At 36.2% G+C, this 16,110-nt stretch overlaps 1 protein-coding gene across 2 annotated transcripts in view; it reads right to left on the minus strand.

Moving 5' to 3' along the window:
- Nucleotides 1-16,110, minus strand: part of MKLN1 (muskelin 1) — a 179,545-nt gene that overhangs the window by 108,433 nt on the left and 55,002 nt on the right. For both annotated transcript variants that reach the window (XM_024131798.3, XM_028489738.2), the window contains exons 3-4: nt 4,222-4,364; nt 2,841-2,929 (exon numbers count right to left, since the gene is read on the minus strand). In XM_024131798.3, coding sequence (XP_023987566.1) covers nt 2,841-2,929; nt 4,222-4,364 — 232 coding nt within the window. The remainder of the gene's footprint in view (nt 1-2,840; nt 2,930-4,221; nt 4,365-16,110) is intronic.

Here is a 16,110-nt window from a genome sequence, read left to right on the forward strand (position 1 = left end):
CCAGTATAGTACTCAAATGAGATACCACATGTGAAAGCACTTACAAATGCAAAAACAATAAAAACATATAAGAAGTTCTAAATAATGATTGCTGAAATGACATGATGGTTCAAATTATATTTGTGCATGTACTTTTTCTATAGTACTTAAAATACTACATGTAAGAAGGCATGTAATCAAGAGCTCTATGAATATAAATATATAAAAAAGAGACATTCAAAATGAAAATATTTCCTTCATAAATATGATCTTAAATTAAAATTCATAAGACTACCACTCATCCACAAACTACAAAAGAACTCAAGAAAATGTCCAATATAGCTACCTAGCCTATCATTAGACAGAGAAAGTATTATCATACTCATTTTATACAAAAGGTAACTTAAGAAAGGAAAGTAAAATTTACTTAAAGGTCAGTTCAGCTATGCTGGCACTGTGGATTATCCACAACAGATCTTAAAAACCTAACCCCTGCCATGCAGTAAAAATGAAGGCTTACTTTCCTTGTTAATTTGTAAACAAACTTACTTAAATTGGGTCTAAGCCAAATTTAATGAATAAGCTATACTCTTTATAAATGCAAATTATCATATTTAGATGTCAGTGCATGATTTGGAGATTATCCGCCATTGAGTTAAGCCTTGCTTCTGTCCCCCTCCATTACTATGAATAACTGAAGGCTGACTATATTTAGAAATTGTGTTGTTTAAGAATAAACTTTTTTTTAAAATAAAGCAAGATCTTTCAAACATATCATTATAGAACATAAATGTGAAGTATTCAAACACATTTTTTCTTTTAAGAAGAATTCCAACAATTTATCCCAGCCAGGTAAACAAGTATCTGTGTGAATCACCACCAAAAGAAAGCTACACATCACTTAACTGTTTTATCAAAATTATTTTTAAAGAAAACATCAAACTAAAAAAACTAGTTTAAAAACATCAAACTAAAAAAAGCCTAACACAGGCTTTAAGTTTCACATTTTCCTTATATTATTTTAAAAAAACAAAACTTATCAAGAGAATGTGGGGAAAAGGTTGAAAAGCAAAATCACTGCAGACCACTATTAACATTTTTTAACAGAAAAGTGAGAAATATGAAGTTATCTAAATATTAATACCCTAAATATCAAATGAGTTAATAAGTGTCTTCAATTATTTGGAAAGCTCTAGTTAACATTTTGCCTGAATACCATAAACTAACCCACCAGGGTCAAGTAAAAAACATCATCATGCCCTACAACTAGAAGGCTGACAGAAAGAGCCGGAAAGAGGTCCAACTTCTTGTTTTCAGGCAGCTGAATGTCTAACTGATCCATAAGAGACCTCTGTTCTCTTATAAATTTTTTAAGGGAAGAAACTATTCAAAATCCTTAAACAGACTTTTATTCATAGTTCTAGTGAATAATATTAGAGGATTAAGAACTTTAAAAGCAGTAGTAGTAGATATTTTCCTTCAAAGAAAACTAATGACTATAGGAAATGTACCCAAAAAGTTCAAATAAAAGAACTTAAAAAAAAAAAAAGAGAGAACATTTCATTTTGCATGACTAAGCAATTAGAGGTTGAACAAGTACTTTAAAATTATTAAATCTAAATTTACTACATGAAAATAAAAGATATTTTCACTGCTTCTACATTTGGAATTTAAGATCATAGAATTAACTGTTCAATCTATGCAAGAACCTGTAAGAAATGGGTGGTCTGCATACTGAGGAAAGAATTACTCATTAGCATGAAAGAAGAAACAATCAAGAATTTATTTTAAAAATCTGCTTGTTCCTAAATTCTCATAGGTAAACAGGATACAGATTTTTTATTTACAATTAATTATAACAACAAAAACTATATTTATAAAAGAAAGTAACACACCAAACAGCCCAATGATTCTAAAAATAGTTTCCCCTCTATAAGTAGTCTTTATTAAGATCTCAGATATTCTTTTTGTCTAATGGAACTATTTGACTCAATGACATGAACAGGCCAACTCTTGATAGACTGGCAAACAATGACTAAGAAGCTGCTCCTTCCAAAAGAGGAATTTTTCTCCCAAATCAAAACATGGGATTCTGGCTTTTATTATCATTCTTAAAGAGATATGACTCACCTTAATCTCAACTTTAACATAATATTTTCAAAGGTATGAAATATAGATGGAAACTAAAAGAGCAAAATAATCCTAAAAACACTAGTTTTGAGGAGGCATTACACATAATTTCTTAACCTAAAACACTTGCTAAATAAACACAATAAACGCTTAGGTAGCATTTTTCAAATATTACTTTGAAACTTATTAATGGGTTATGAAATTAGTTTTATGAGTTTGACCAACATTATCACACACACAAAAAATGAAATATAAAAGAAAAGAACAGAAAATAACCATAATATATGGCCTTAAGGAATATGTCAATATTTGGTTTTAGAATGATATAACTTCAGAACTGATAAACCTTCCATAAAACAATCAAGGCAATCAAATCCATATATCTCATAAAATGAGAAAGTATTTAGAAAAGGTTCTAAGAAACTTTCAAATGAAAAGGTTCCATTTAAAATAACTGTCACTTAGTTACAGATTTATAAAGTAGGGGGTCAGCCAAATAGTAAACATTTTGGGCTTTGTGGGCTAGGTGGTCTCTTGCAACTACTCAACTTTGCCATGTAGTGCAAAAGCAGACAAAGACACTATGTAAACAAGTGGCATGAAAGTGTTGCCATAAAATTTTATTTAAAAAAAAAAAACAGGGAACCTGCAGGATTTGGCCCACAGGCTGTAGGTTTGATGACTGATGGTATAAAGAATTTATTTCTACTCCAGAATGCTGAAAACCTTACCTATTTTAATGAATCGACAAGGAAACATCTGTTCATCAATTTTATGCTTCAAGGTAAATGTTTCTTTGTTATAATCATTCTTTAAGCCACTGTGAAAAAAAATAAGGTTATCAAATCTGATTTCATAATTTAGTAAATGCACCAAAACAGAGATTAATATCATACTCCGATTTTAAGGTCAACGAATGCTCAGAATATATGACCGGGACAATGTAACGAAGTAGTTGAACATGAGAATATAGGACAAAACTTGTACATTCACATCAACTGCACTATACTGTATTCTCTTAATTAAATGAGGGCTAATGAAAAAATGTTCAGTGTTAATTAAAGAATGTGACTACAATACATGAAAATGTGTGACAAGACCTAGTGTCCCTAATGTGTAACTGAATATAATATAAAATATTCAAGCAGTAAGAAGAAAATTTAAAAACAATTCATACTCATATCTTACAACTTAAACAGAGCCAAATATTAGAATCTGTCCAAGAATTAAGTTATTAAATTCTGACTAAGATGCCAATGTTCCTTTTATAGCTCAATAAATTTTCAAAGACAACCTTATTTACTCTGTTGGTTTAATAGCATCCACTTTATCCTACATAAAAATAAACCCATATCACTTCTCTACTTAAACAACTTGGGCTGACTCAAGTATTTATGGGAAAATCACTTACCGTCAGGTTGCCTTATATTCTGATATACTTTCATGACTTAAATCAAATGCAGTCTAGACATAATACATACTTATATAAAATATTGTGCTAAAGGGACACACCATGTCACAAATATATTCTAAAACTGCATGGCTTTATTTGTCCACTCCATTTTCTATCCCATTTTTCATCATCTAGAGGGCAAATTAACATTCATTCCTGGTGATCTATGTTGTCAAAACTCAAATTTACTGAGCTCCTTCCAAGAGGTAGGCACTGCAGTAGGTGCAGTCACATACTTTTACTGTTTAGTTTCCAATTTATACTAAACTCCCAGAATATTACTTCCAGATTAGGGCACTCAATCTTAATGTTCTGGACAGATTCTATATTTTTACATCAAGGATTACAGCAAAGATTTTTATTATAGCTGAGAAGTATATGTGAAGTCATTAACAATTCAAAAATAAGATTGAAAAATAAGAAGTAGAAAAATACGCCCAAATTTTATTCTTTCTGCTTTGGTAACAATATTAATTAGTATCTGGTGGGAAAAAGCTAACTAAAGCACAATATTAAAATAAGGTACTAGAAATAAAATAGTAGAAATACTCTTTTCTCCTTTGCAAGAAAAAACAAACCATGCAGATTTAGCTACAAAGAGACTAAACTAAGACTGCAGATTGTTTAGAAACTCTTTCCTCCCCATAATCATAACCCACCTGGACAATAGCTCTGTCATGTTTTCTTCATTCATTCCACCAAAGACTTTAAATTTCTTCAAATTGCAGACATGAGTTTTCTCATATTTTCCAAATGTGATATTCTGGACTATAGCAGGCCTTTCAAGCTTCAGAATCAAGTACTACAAAAAGGAACAACCAAATTATATCCTCCTCCATTTAAAACAAATTGTTAGACAACATGAATAGCTAAAATTTTGGCCAGTTAACTCAAGAACGTATAATGTTCATCCTGTCCATCCTACACTGGCAGATTTTTTTATTTTTATTTTTTATGCTAAAGGATAGTATGCAACAGGCAGGCTACCATAACATCACCACTTTCTCCCAGGAAACTACATCATTCTCAATAATGTAAATAAAGGAGGGAAAAAAGGACTAGTGAGATAACTTCTAATCAAGGAATGACATTCAGTAAGATATAACAGACTACGAATAATGAAATAAAACAAAATTAGAATGCAAAAGTAACAATTCCATATTCTCACTGACTTCACTTCAATAATAAATTCAATGTTCAAAATCAGTGGTAAAATTTTAAACCTAGAAAAAAACAGATTTACTATTCACCCCTGCCAATTTTATAAATTAAAAAACTCAGACCTACCATAGATATATCTAATATAGCTCAAGTTTTGCTATTATACACAGGATAAAATGGCATCAGTTCATTAGGGAACACATTTTACATTATGCAGACTGTCTTCAATTATAAAAATTAAGAAGGAAACTACTACTTGTCAAATACATGGGGAAAAAGCTATTTAGAAAACAACTCATGTTACATGTTGGAGTGGCTTCATGCTTCATAATAATGGGTAATACTCATGATAAATGAGAATAGAATGAAGTTGGTGGTCCCACTTTGTACCATACACAAAAATTAACTCAAAATGTATCAAAAGTGATCCAAAATTGAAACAATACAATCAAATGTAGGACATAAAAGTAAGAGGTAACATAAAACTCTTAAGATGAAAATAGGGGTATATCTTCATGACTCTGGATTTGGCAATGGATTCTTAGATATGACTCCAAAGTACAAGCAACAAAATATAAAATAAACTGGACTTCATCAAAATTAAAGTTTTGTGCATCAAAGGACACTATCAAGAAAGTAAAAAGACAACCTACAGAGTGGGAGAAAATACGTGCAGAAATGTATCTGATGAGGGTTTAGTACCTAGAATATATAAGGAATTTGTACAATAAGAAAAAGACAGACAACCTAATTTAAAAATGGGCAAAGGGGCTTCCCTGGTGGCACAGTGGTTGAGAGTCCTTCTGCCAATGCAGGAGACACAGGTTCGTGCCCCGGTCCGGGAAGATCCCACATGCCGCGGCGCGGCTGGACCTGTGAGCCAAGGCCACTGAGCCTGTGCGTCCGGAGCCTGTGCTCTGCAACGGGACAGGCCACAACAGTGAGAGGCCCAAACACCTCAGTGTTCACAGCAGCACTATTTACAATAGACAAGACATGGAAGCAACCTAAATGTCCATTGACAGATGAATGGATAAAGAAGATGTGGTGTGTGTGTGTGTGTGTGTGTGTGTGTGTGTGTGTGTGTATATGTAATGAAATATTACACATCCATAATAAAGAATGAAATAATGCCATTTGCAGCAACATGGACAGACCTAGAGATTATCATAAAGTGAAGTAAGCCAGACAAATAACCTATGTTATCCCTTATATGTGGAATCTTAAAAAAAAAATGATACAAATGAACTTATTTACAAAACAGATATAGACCCACAGACATAGAAAACAAACTTATGGTTACCAAAGGGGAAAGGATGGGGAGGGATAAATTAGGAGTTTGGGATTAACATATACACACTACTATATATAAAATATATAAACAGCAAGGACCTACTGTATAGCACAGGGAACTACACTCAATATTTTGTAATAATCTATTAAGGGAAAAGAATCTGAAAAAGAATATATATATAAAACTGAATCACTGTGCTCTACATCTGAAACTAACACAACACTGTAAATCAACTATAGTTCAATAAAAAAAAATTTTTTTAATCAGTCAATCTGATTTTGTCTGATACTGTTGGTTGGCTGACCCAACCTCCATTCTCAATCCAGTTCTTCCTAGCCACCTTCCGGCCAAAAATAGATACATGGCAAAATTCTGGTCAATGAGATATAAGCAGAAGTTTGCTGTGGGATAAGTTTTGCTTTTTGAAACAAATGCTACCTCTTTACTATCTGAACAGTTACAGCTGTAACATCCACTGTGCAACAATGAAGAAAAAGATTAAGAGAATCTCACAGACAGCCATCCCTGGGCCACTCAACTTTCACCAGTAACTGCCTAACTCTAGTTTCCTTGTGTGTGGCAGGGACAGAGATGGGGTGATGGCGGGAAAGAAACTCTATTTGTTTAACCCACTGTTATAGGACCTTCGATTATTTGGTGCTAAAAGCATTCCTACTGATTCACTAACCTCACAGTCGAAACTCTATTTAACGACTACACAATAACAACTGTTTAGGTTTATATGAGGTTTACATTCTAAGCAGCTGTTAAGATTTCTTTATTATAGAAATTGCCATAGGAAAATTGAGATTGCTATTCTTAAGTTTTTAATTCTTTTTAATCTGTATCAAATTAATAGGTGTGGTAATATGATTTTTGATTAACTGAGTTTCTTAAGAATACAGCTGTATATTAGAGAACAGACTACACAGCTAGGCAAGGGACTATTTACATCTCTTTGTCTTTCTCATGAACTCCCACTTCCTCCCATCCCTTCCTCCTTCTTTCTCTCTTTGGTCATTCTTTAAAGTCGCAGTTTTCAAGTCAGTTTTCTCTGATAACTGGTTAGTTAGATACAATGTTGTAACTAGTAAAAATGGATCTTTATACAATCTGTTGTATACCATCCATCATCCCATATACAACACCTCTGAATACAACAGAAAGCATTTGTCTATATAAAATTTTACTTATAACCAAATAGGATTTTGTTATTAAAAATTACATAAGGGGCTTCCCTGGTGGTGCAGTGGTTGAGAGTCCGCCTGCCGATGCAGGGGACACGGGTTCGTGCCCCGGTCCAGGAAGATCCCACATGCCGCAGAGCGGCTGGGCCCGTGAGGCGTGGCCGCTGAGCCTGCGCGTCCGGAGCCTGTGCTCCGCAATGGGAGAGGCCACAGCGGTGAGAGGCCCACGTACCGCCAAAAAAAAAAAAAAAAAAAAAAAAAAAAAAAAATTACATAAGTAAAATGTAAATTCTCTAACTGAAGTAAAGCACAATGATCTGACAAATACATTTTAGGTAAAATTTTTACTGTTTAATCACATTATTGATAAATTTTATAACTTCATTTTTCAAACTCTTGGGCATCAATGCTGAGTACTGTTACTATTAAACAGTGTTATCCCATAGTTAAAGAGGTTTCCATTACTTTTAATTTGGAGAAATAACTGCTGTAGATTTAGTAATAGAAACTGTAAAAAAAAAAAAAAAGTCATTAAGAATGAACATTTCAGAAAAACTATTTTAGATCCTCTATTATCAACCTTTAAATTCTGTATATGTGAATATTAATAAATTAATTTTAAAATAAAACATAATGACTCACAATCTCTTTATCAAAGCAGAGGGTAGGCTCATAGAGGATCAAAGAACTATCTATCACTTGGTTCTTAACTTAGCCACAGAATTAAGAAAACAATGAAAAAATTTAATGTTCAAAACTGTTCACAATTTCAGCCCAAAGAGATTTTTTTCAGCATGAAAAACAATTTAAAAATCATTTTTAATCATATGGATGTTAACAATTTATAAGAAATAAAGATGATATAAAGGAGAAATGGAAGATCTATCGGCATCCATTAGATTAGATGGATCTATCAGCAAAAGTATATCCCAAGAGGTGAGTCTTAAAGGATGAGACAGAGTGCATTAGTTTCCTCAGGCTGCTATAACATATTACCACAAACTTGGTGGTTTAAAACAACGGAAATTATTCTCTCATAGTTCTGGAGGCCAGAAGTCTGAAATCAAGATGTTAGCAGGACCATGTTCCCTCCGAAGGCTCTAAGAGAGAATCCTTCTTTGTCACTACCCGTATCCAGTGGCTCCTGGTGTTCCTTGCTTGTGGCAGCATAACTCCAATCTCTGCCTCCATCTTTACATGACCTTCTTCCTTGCGTCCCTCTGTATTTTCTCCTTTTCTGTGTCTAATAAAAACACTTGTCATTGGATTTAGGGCTCACCCTAATCCAGGATGATCTCACTCTAAGATCTTTATCTTAATCACATCTGCTAAAACCTTTATTTCAAATAAGGTTACATTCTGAGGTTGCACATATCTTTTTTGGGAGGGAGGGGCACTGATAACCTACTACACAGAGCTAGCCAGGCAAAAAGGCTTATGAAAAATGAGTTCTAGAAGCTGTTAAAAGGCCAGCATGGTTGGAGCCTAGTAAGCAAGGTGGAAGATGGTAATGCTGAGATTGAAGAGGTAAGCAGTTACCATATCATGCATTATAAATGCAATGGAGGGCTTCCCTGGTGGCGCAGTGGTTGAGAGTCCGCCTGCCAACGCAGGGGATGCGGGTTCGTGCCCCGGTCCAGGAAGATCCCACATGCCGCGGAGCAGCTAGGCCCGTGAGCCGTGGCCGCTGAGCCTGCGCACCCAGAGCCTGTGTTCTGCAGCGGGAGAGGCCACAGCGGTGAGAGGCCCACGAATCGCAAAACAAACAAACAAAACAAAAAAACAAATAAATGCAATGGAATCCATTAAGCACAATGGAAAGCCAAGATCTGATTAACATCACTCACACACACACACACACACACACACACACACACACACACACACGTACACAGAATCTGCCTTGTAGAGAATGGATTGGAGGGACTGGAAGATGAGTTAGGATAGTTACAATAATTCTGACAAGAGATGACATGAAGGAGACTTGGACTAAGGTGGTGCAGAGATAGGATTAGACAGTTTTGACATATATTTTGGAGATAGAATGAATGGGGTTAAGTGATAGCTGGATATAGGGAGGGGAGAAGGAGGTATCAAGATGATGATTTAGTTTCTGACTTGAATAACAGGGTAGTTGAAATATCATTTACTCTGATGTGAAGGACTGACAAAGAAACAGGCAGCATTAGAACAGGAAATGACACTAGAAAAGTCCAGACTGTATATCTATGTAAATCACAGACTGTGTAATAAATCACCCAGTGTCTTAAAACAATAGCGATTTATGATTTCTCATGATTCTGAGGGTTCAATGGATAGTTCTTCCACGATATCTCCTGGACTTATTCATGTAGCTGTATCAGCTGGTGGGACTGGACTTAGTTGGGGTAGAGAGTGGGGAAGCCGGACTTAGCTGGGTTGACTGGGTCCCTCCATATAGGCATTTATCCTCAAGGAGGCTAGATGGGCTTTCTTCAGAGCAAGTGGTCTCAGAGTTCAAGATAGAGAGAACAGAAGCTACAAGGCCTCTTTTTTTTTTTTTTTTTTTTTTTTTGCGGTACGCGGACCTCTCACTGCTGTGGCCTCTCCCCTTGCGGAGCACAGGCTCCGGACGCGCAGGCTCAGCGGCCATGGCTCACGGGCCCAGCCGCTCCGCGGCATGTGGGATCTTCCCGGACCGGGGCACGAACCCGCGTCCCCTGCATCGGCAGGCGGACTCCCAACCACTGCGCCACCAGGGAAGCCCTACAAGGCCTCCTGAGGCCTTGCTTAGAAGTTGCAATAACAATTCCATAGAATTTTCTGTTGGTTAAAGTAAGTGACAAGGCCAGCCAGGATTTATAAGGTAGGGGAACAGACTGCACCTCTTACTGGAAGGAGCTGTAATATGTGACCATATTAAGAAATTTGGACTCTATTCTAGAAGTAGAGAAACATGAAAGTGTTCAATAAAATTCAATAGCCATTCAGGATTAGAAATTCTCAGAAAACTACAAATAGAAGAAAATTTTCTCAAACTGACATAGGACATCTATAAAATATCAATAGCCAGCATCATACTTAATGAAAATTCCCCCTAGTATTGGGACATAAGAAAAGTTGAGGCTGGGGAGTCACAGAAGGGGAGGAAATATTTGCAAACCATGTATCTGATAAAGGACTTATACACAAAACATACAAAGGCTCTCAAAATTCAATAAGAAAGTAAACAAACAAATGCTAAAATGGACAAACCTTTTGAATAGACATGTCACCAAAGAACATTTAGAGAGGCAAACAAGCATATGAAACGATGGTCAACATCAATAATCATTTTTAAAATGCAAATTAAAACCACAGAGACTTGTTCATTAATTTTCAATGCATCTTTATTTGTAACTGCCAAAAGCTGGAAAACAATCCAGTGTCCATCAACAGATAAGTACATAAACAAACTGTGATATGTCCATATGAGAGAATTCAGTTGGGCAACAAAAATGAATGAATTATTGATGCAAACCACAACATGGATGAATGTCAAAATAATCACTTTGAGTGAAATAAGTCAGACAAAAAATGCATACTATATTTCTCCACTTATACAAAACCCTAGAAAATGCAAATGAATCTACAGTGAAAGAAGTGTGGTACCTAGAGATGGGGGATGGAGGTAAGTGGAAGGGATTAAAAGAAGACATGGAAAACTAATAGACATGTTTAGTATTTCAGGAGTAGTGGTATTTTCAAGAGTGTACACATATGTTCAAACGTATCAAATTGCACGCTAAAAATATAAAGTTTATTGTATGTCCATTATACTTTAACAGCTGTTTAAAAATAATAAAAGTTAGTGTTAAAGGAATGCATAAGCAAGACACAGACTGGGAGAAAATATTCACAATACATAACTTACAAGGAACTTATACCCAGAATATATATAAACAACTTCTACAACTCAGTAATAAAAAAAGAAAACAACCCCACTTTTTTAAAGGAGTAAAAGGATTCACAAGAAAGATAAATGAACAGCCAGTAAGCAAATGGAAAGAAGTGCTTAATATAAAGAGTTATCAGGGAATTATAAATTAAAACCATTTTACACCACCAATAAACACTAAAATTAAAATGTGTGCCAATGCCAGGGCTTCCCTGGTGGCGCAGTGGTTGAGAGTCTGCCTGCCGTTGCAGGGGACACGGGTTCGTGCCCCGGTCTGGGAAGATCCCACATGCCGCGGAGCGGCTGGGCCCGTGAGCCATGGCCGCTGAGCCTGCGTGTCCAGAGCCTGTGCTCCGCAACGGGAGAGGCCACAACAGTGAGAGGCCCGTGTACCGCAAAAAAACAAAAAAACAAACAAAAAAAAATGTGTGTCAATGCCAAATGTTGGTGAGGCTATGAAGCAACCAGCAGTCTGATAATTTCATACAAAGTAATGTACAGCTGACCCTGAACAACGTGGGTTTGAACTGCAGAGGTCCACTTACATGCAACATTTTTGCAGTAAATACCTCAGAAAATTTTTTTGAGATTTGCAACAATCTGAAAAAGCCTAGAAATCTGAAAAAAAACTGAAAAACAGACAATTTGGAAAAAGCCTAAAATATCCAAAAAAATAAGAAAAAGGTATGCAATGAATACATAAAATATATATAGATACTAGTCTATTTTATCATTTACTACCATAAAATATATACAAATCTATTATAAAAAGTTAAAATTTATCAAAACTTACACACACAAACCCTTACAAACTGTATATGGTGCCATTTGCAGTGAAGGGAAATGTAAACAAAGTTGCAATATTAAATCATAACTGCATAAAATTAACTGCAATATATACTATACTACTGTAATAATTTCATAGCCACCTCCTGTTGCTATTGTGGTGAGCTCAAGTGTTGAGAGCATCTGCCTAAAATGCCATATGATGCTTATCATCTCCATGTGAGCAGTTGTCTCTCCAGTAAATTGCATATCAAAATAAGAAGTGATCTCTCGCAGTTCTCACATATTTTTCACTGTTTAGTGCAATACTGTGAACCACGAATAAAACCATGAGACCCATACAAAGCGCCACTAGTAATGCTAGAAGTGCTCCCAAGAAGCAAAGAAAAGTCATGACATTACAAGAAAAAGTTGAATTACTTAATATCTACCACAGATTGGTGTCCGCAGCTGCAGATGTCCATTTCAAGATAAATGAATCTCAAGTAAGGCCCATTGTAATAAAAGAAAAAGAAATCCATGAAGCCATTGCTACAGCTATGCCAGAAGGCACAAAAACCTTGCAGTTTTCGTGAAATACCTTTTAATCTTATTTTGAAAATGTAGCTTTTATGTGGGTGCAGGATTGCTATAGAAAGGCATTACCTACAGACTCTAATGATTCGAGAAGAAGCAAAGTCATTACATGACAACTTAAAGCAAAAGGAAGGTGAAAGATATAAAGCTGGAGAATTTACTGCTAGCAAAGGATGGTTTGATAATTTTACAATAGAAAAAGGTTTGGCTTAAAAAATGTCAAGGTAGGGCCTCCCTGGTGGCACAGTGGTTAAGAATCTGCCTGCCAATGCAAGGGACAAGGGTTCAAGCCCTGGCCCAGGAAGATCCCACATGCCGCGGAGCAACTAAGCCCATGAGCCACAACTACTGAGCCTGAGCTCTAGAGCCTGCAAGCCACAACTACTGAGCCCATGTGTCACAACTACTGAAGCCTGTGCGCCTAGAGCCTGTGCTCCGCAACGAGAAACCATGACAATGAGAAGCCCGTGCACCACAACGAAGAGTAGCCCCAGCTCGCCACAACTAGAGAAAGCCCACGCACAGCAATGAAGACCCAACGCAGCCAAAAATAAATTAATTAATTTTAAAAAAATGTCAAGGTATCAGGGGAATCAGTGCACCAGCCAACCTAGAGGCAGCATATGAGTTTCCAACTGCCATTAACAAAATCACTGAGGAGAAAGAACAGCTGCCTGAATAAGTTTTTAATGTGCCATATCCTGGGGAAAAAATGCCACAAAGGATATTTAAGGAAGGAAGTGAGCACCAGGATTTAAGGCAGGAAGGGACAGGCTGACTCTACTATTTTGTGTAAATGCAGTCGGGTTTATGATCAGGACTGCCCTTATCTATAAGGCTGTAAAACAAGAAGGCCGGGCTTGCCTGGTGGCACAGTGGTTGAGAGTCCGCCTGCCGCTGCAGGGGACACGGGTTCGTGCCCCGGTCCGGGAAGATCCCACATGCTGCGGAGCGGCTGGGCCCGTGAGCCATGGCCGCTGAGCCTGCGCGTCCAGAGCGTGTGCTCTGCAACGGGAGAGGCCATAGCAGTGAGAGGCCCGCGTACTGCAAAAAAACAAAACAAAAAAACAAGAAGGCCTGGGCGAAAACCCTTTTTCTGGATTGGTTCCATTGATGCTTTGTCCTTGAAGACAGGAAGCGCTTTGCCAGTAAGGGACTGCCTTTTAAAGTTCTTTTGATATTGGACAATACCTCTGGCTACTCAGAACCCCATGAGTGCAATGTCAAAGGCATCAAAGTGGTCTACTTGCCCCCAAATACAATGTCTCTAACTCAACCTCTAGATTAGGGAGTCATAAGGACCTTTACGGCTCATTACACACGGTACTCCATGGGAAGGATTGCCAACGCTATGGAAGAAAACTCTGATAGAACATCATGGAAGTCTGGAAGGATTTCACCACTGAATATGCCATGATTATTGTAGAAAAAGCTGTGAAAGTCATTAAGCCCAAAACAATAAATTCCTGCTGAGGAAAACTGTGTCTAGATTTGTATATGATTTCACAGGATTTATGACAGTCAATCAAGGAAATCCTGAAAGAGATAGTTGATATGTCAAAAAAGATAGGGGGTGAAGGGTTTCAAAATATGGATCTTCGAGAAATTCAAGAGCTAACAGACACCACACCAGAGGAATTAACAGAAGATAACCTGATGGAGATGAGTGCTTCCAAACCAGTGCCAGACGATGAGGAAGAAGACACAGAAGAAGCAGTGCCAGAAAACAAACTGACATTAGACAATCTGGCAGAAAGAAGCGTTCCAATTATTCAATACTGCTTTTGACTTCTTTTACAACATGGACCCTTCTATGACATGGGCACTAAAACTAAAGCAAACAGTGGAAGAAGGATTGGTACTGTATAGAAACATTTTTAGAGAAATGGAAAAGCAAAAAAGTCAGAAATTACAGTGTATTTATGTAAGGTTACACCAAGCGTGCCTGCCTCTCCTGCCTCCTCTTGGAACTCCTCTACCTCTTCCACCGAGGCCACTCTTGAGACAGCAAGACCAACTCCTCATCTTCCTCCTCCTCCTCAGCCTACTCAACATGAAGATAACAAGGATGAAGACCTTTATGATGACCCACTTCCACTTAATGAATAGTAAATAATCATCATGCTGTACAATTAATAAACCTCTCTGTTGTATATATGTGTGCATCTACATGTGAAAATTAGTAAGTGTACAGCAAGAACTATATGAAACGTTTCTGTGTCATCATCATTGCCTAAGTATTCATTGTGTAGAACACCGTGTACAAGACTTGTATTGAAGTGGATAGCCTATCCTTACATAGGCATAAGGTGACTGACATTTTATACAAAATTAACAATGTTAGTTTTCTTACTGTTTGATAACTTTGTTTTCAAATAATTACATTATCATACAGTATGCTCCCCTCTCTCTAGTAACTGGAAAAACTGTCAGCCTATCATCACAGGTAAGTAGTTTTTGAGAAAATGTTAACAATGTTTCCAAACCTGTATTATGAATATGACTATAATAATGTATACCATAAAAATTTTATAAAAACTCATTCATTAGTGTATAGGGTAGGGTACTGTGAAGCAACTGTATCAACTACACTAGGCTACCAGAAATCAACCATATTGCTGCTTCTTCATTATCAATGCATGAATAGCTACACCTGTAAATAAATATGAATTTCTTTTCCACATTTTACCATTTCATTTTTAGTGTCTAGTGTTAGTAATACATATAACATCTACAGTGTTTTGTATCATGTGAGATGATACTGATGTAGGTACCGACACACAATTAATCTTGTACACAGACAACATACACTTATAATATTGATAAACATAGTACAGTACAGTAAATATACTTTCTCTTCCTTATGATTTTCTTAATAATTTTCTTTTCTCTAGCTTACTTTATTGTAAGATATAGTGTATAATACATACACAAAATACGTGTTAACTGACTATTTATGTTATCAATAAAGCTTCAGATCAACAGCAGGCTATTAGTAATATTTGGGGGAGTCAAAAGTTACATGCAGATTTTCAACTGCATAGGGGTTGCCACCTCTTCACACTGTTAAAGGGTCAAGTGCACCTCTACCTTATGATGCAGCAATTTTATCTCTAGATATTTACCCTAAATAAGCAAAAGTATGTATTATTTTTTAAATCTTATAAAAGAATGTTTATATAAGCTTTATTCATAATCACCCAAAACTGAAATATTGCAAATGTCCATAAACAGGAAAATGGATAAACAAATTGTGCCATGTCCATAGAACAGAATGGTATTCTGTAATGTAAAGATATGAAATATTGATACACATAAGACATGGACAAGCATCCGCCCACCCCAAAATTCTGAGTATAAAAAGCCATATACAAAAGAGTATATATATACTCATTTCTATTAAATTTTAGAACTGGTAAAACTAATCTACAGCAAAAGAAATCCAAACAGTGGTTGCCTCTGGGTAGAGGGTGAGAGAGTTAAGGATTCACTGGTAAGGGACAGAAAGGATCTTCCTGACCCAATGAAAACATTTTTTATCTTGATAGGGGTGTAAATTATATTAGTGTGTGCATTTTTCAAAATGGATACTATACACTTAAGGTTCATGCATTTCACTATATGGAAA

Source organism: Physeter macrocephalus, chromosome 5 (genome assembly GCF_002837175.3).
Source record: "Physeter macrocephalus isolate SW-GA chromosome 5, ASM283717v5, whole genome shotgun sequence".
Classification (NCBI taxonomy): domain Eukaryota; kingdom Metazoa; phylum Chordata; class Mammalia; order Artiodactyla; family Physeteridae; genus Physeter; species Physeter macrocephalus.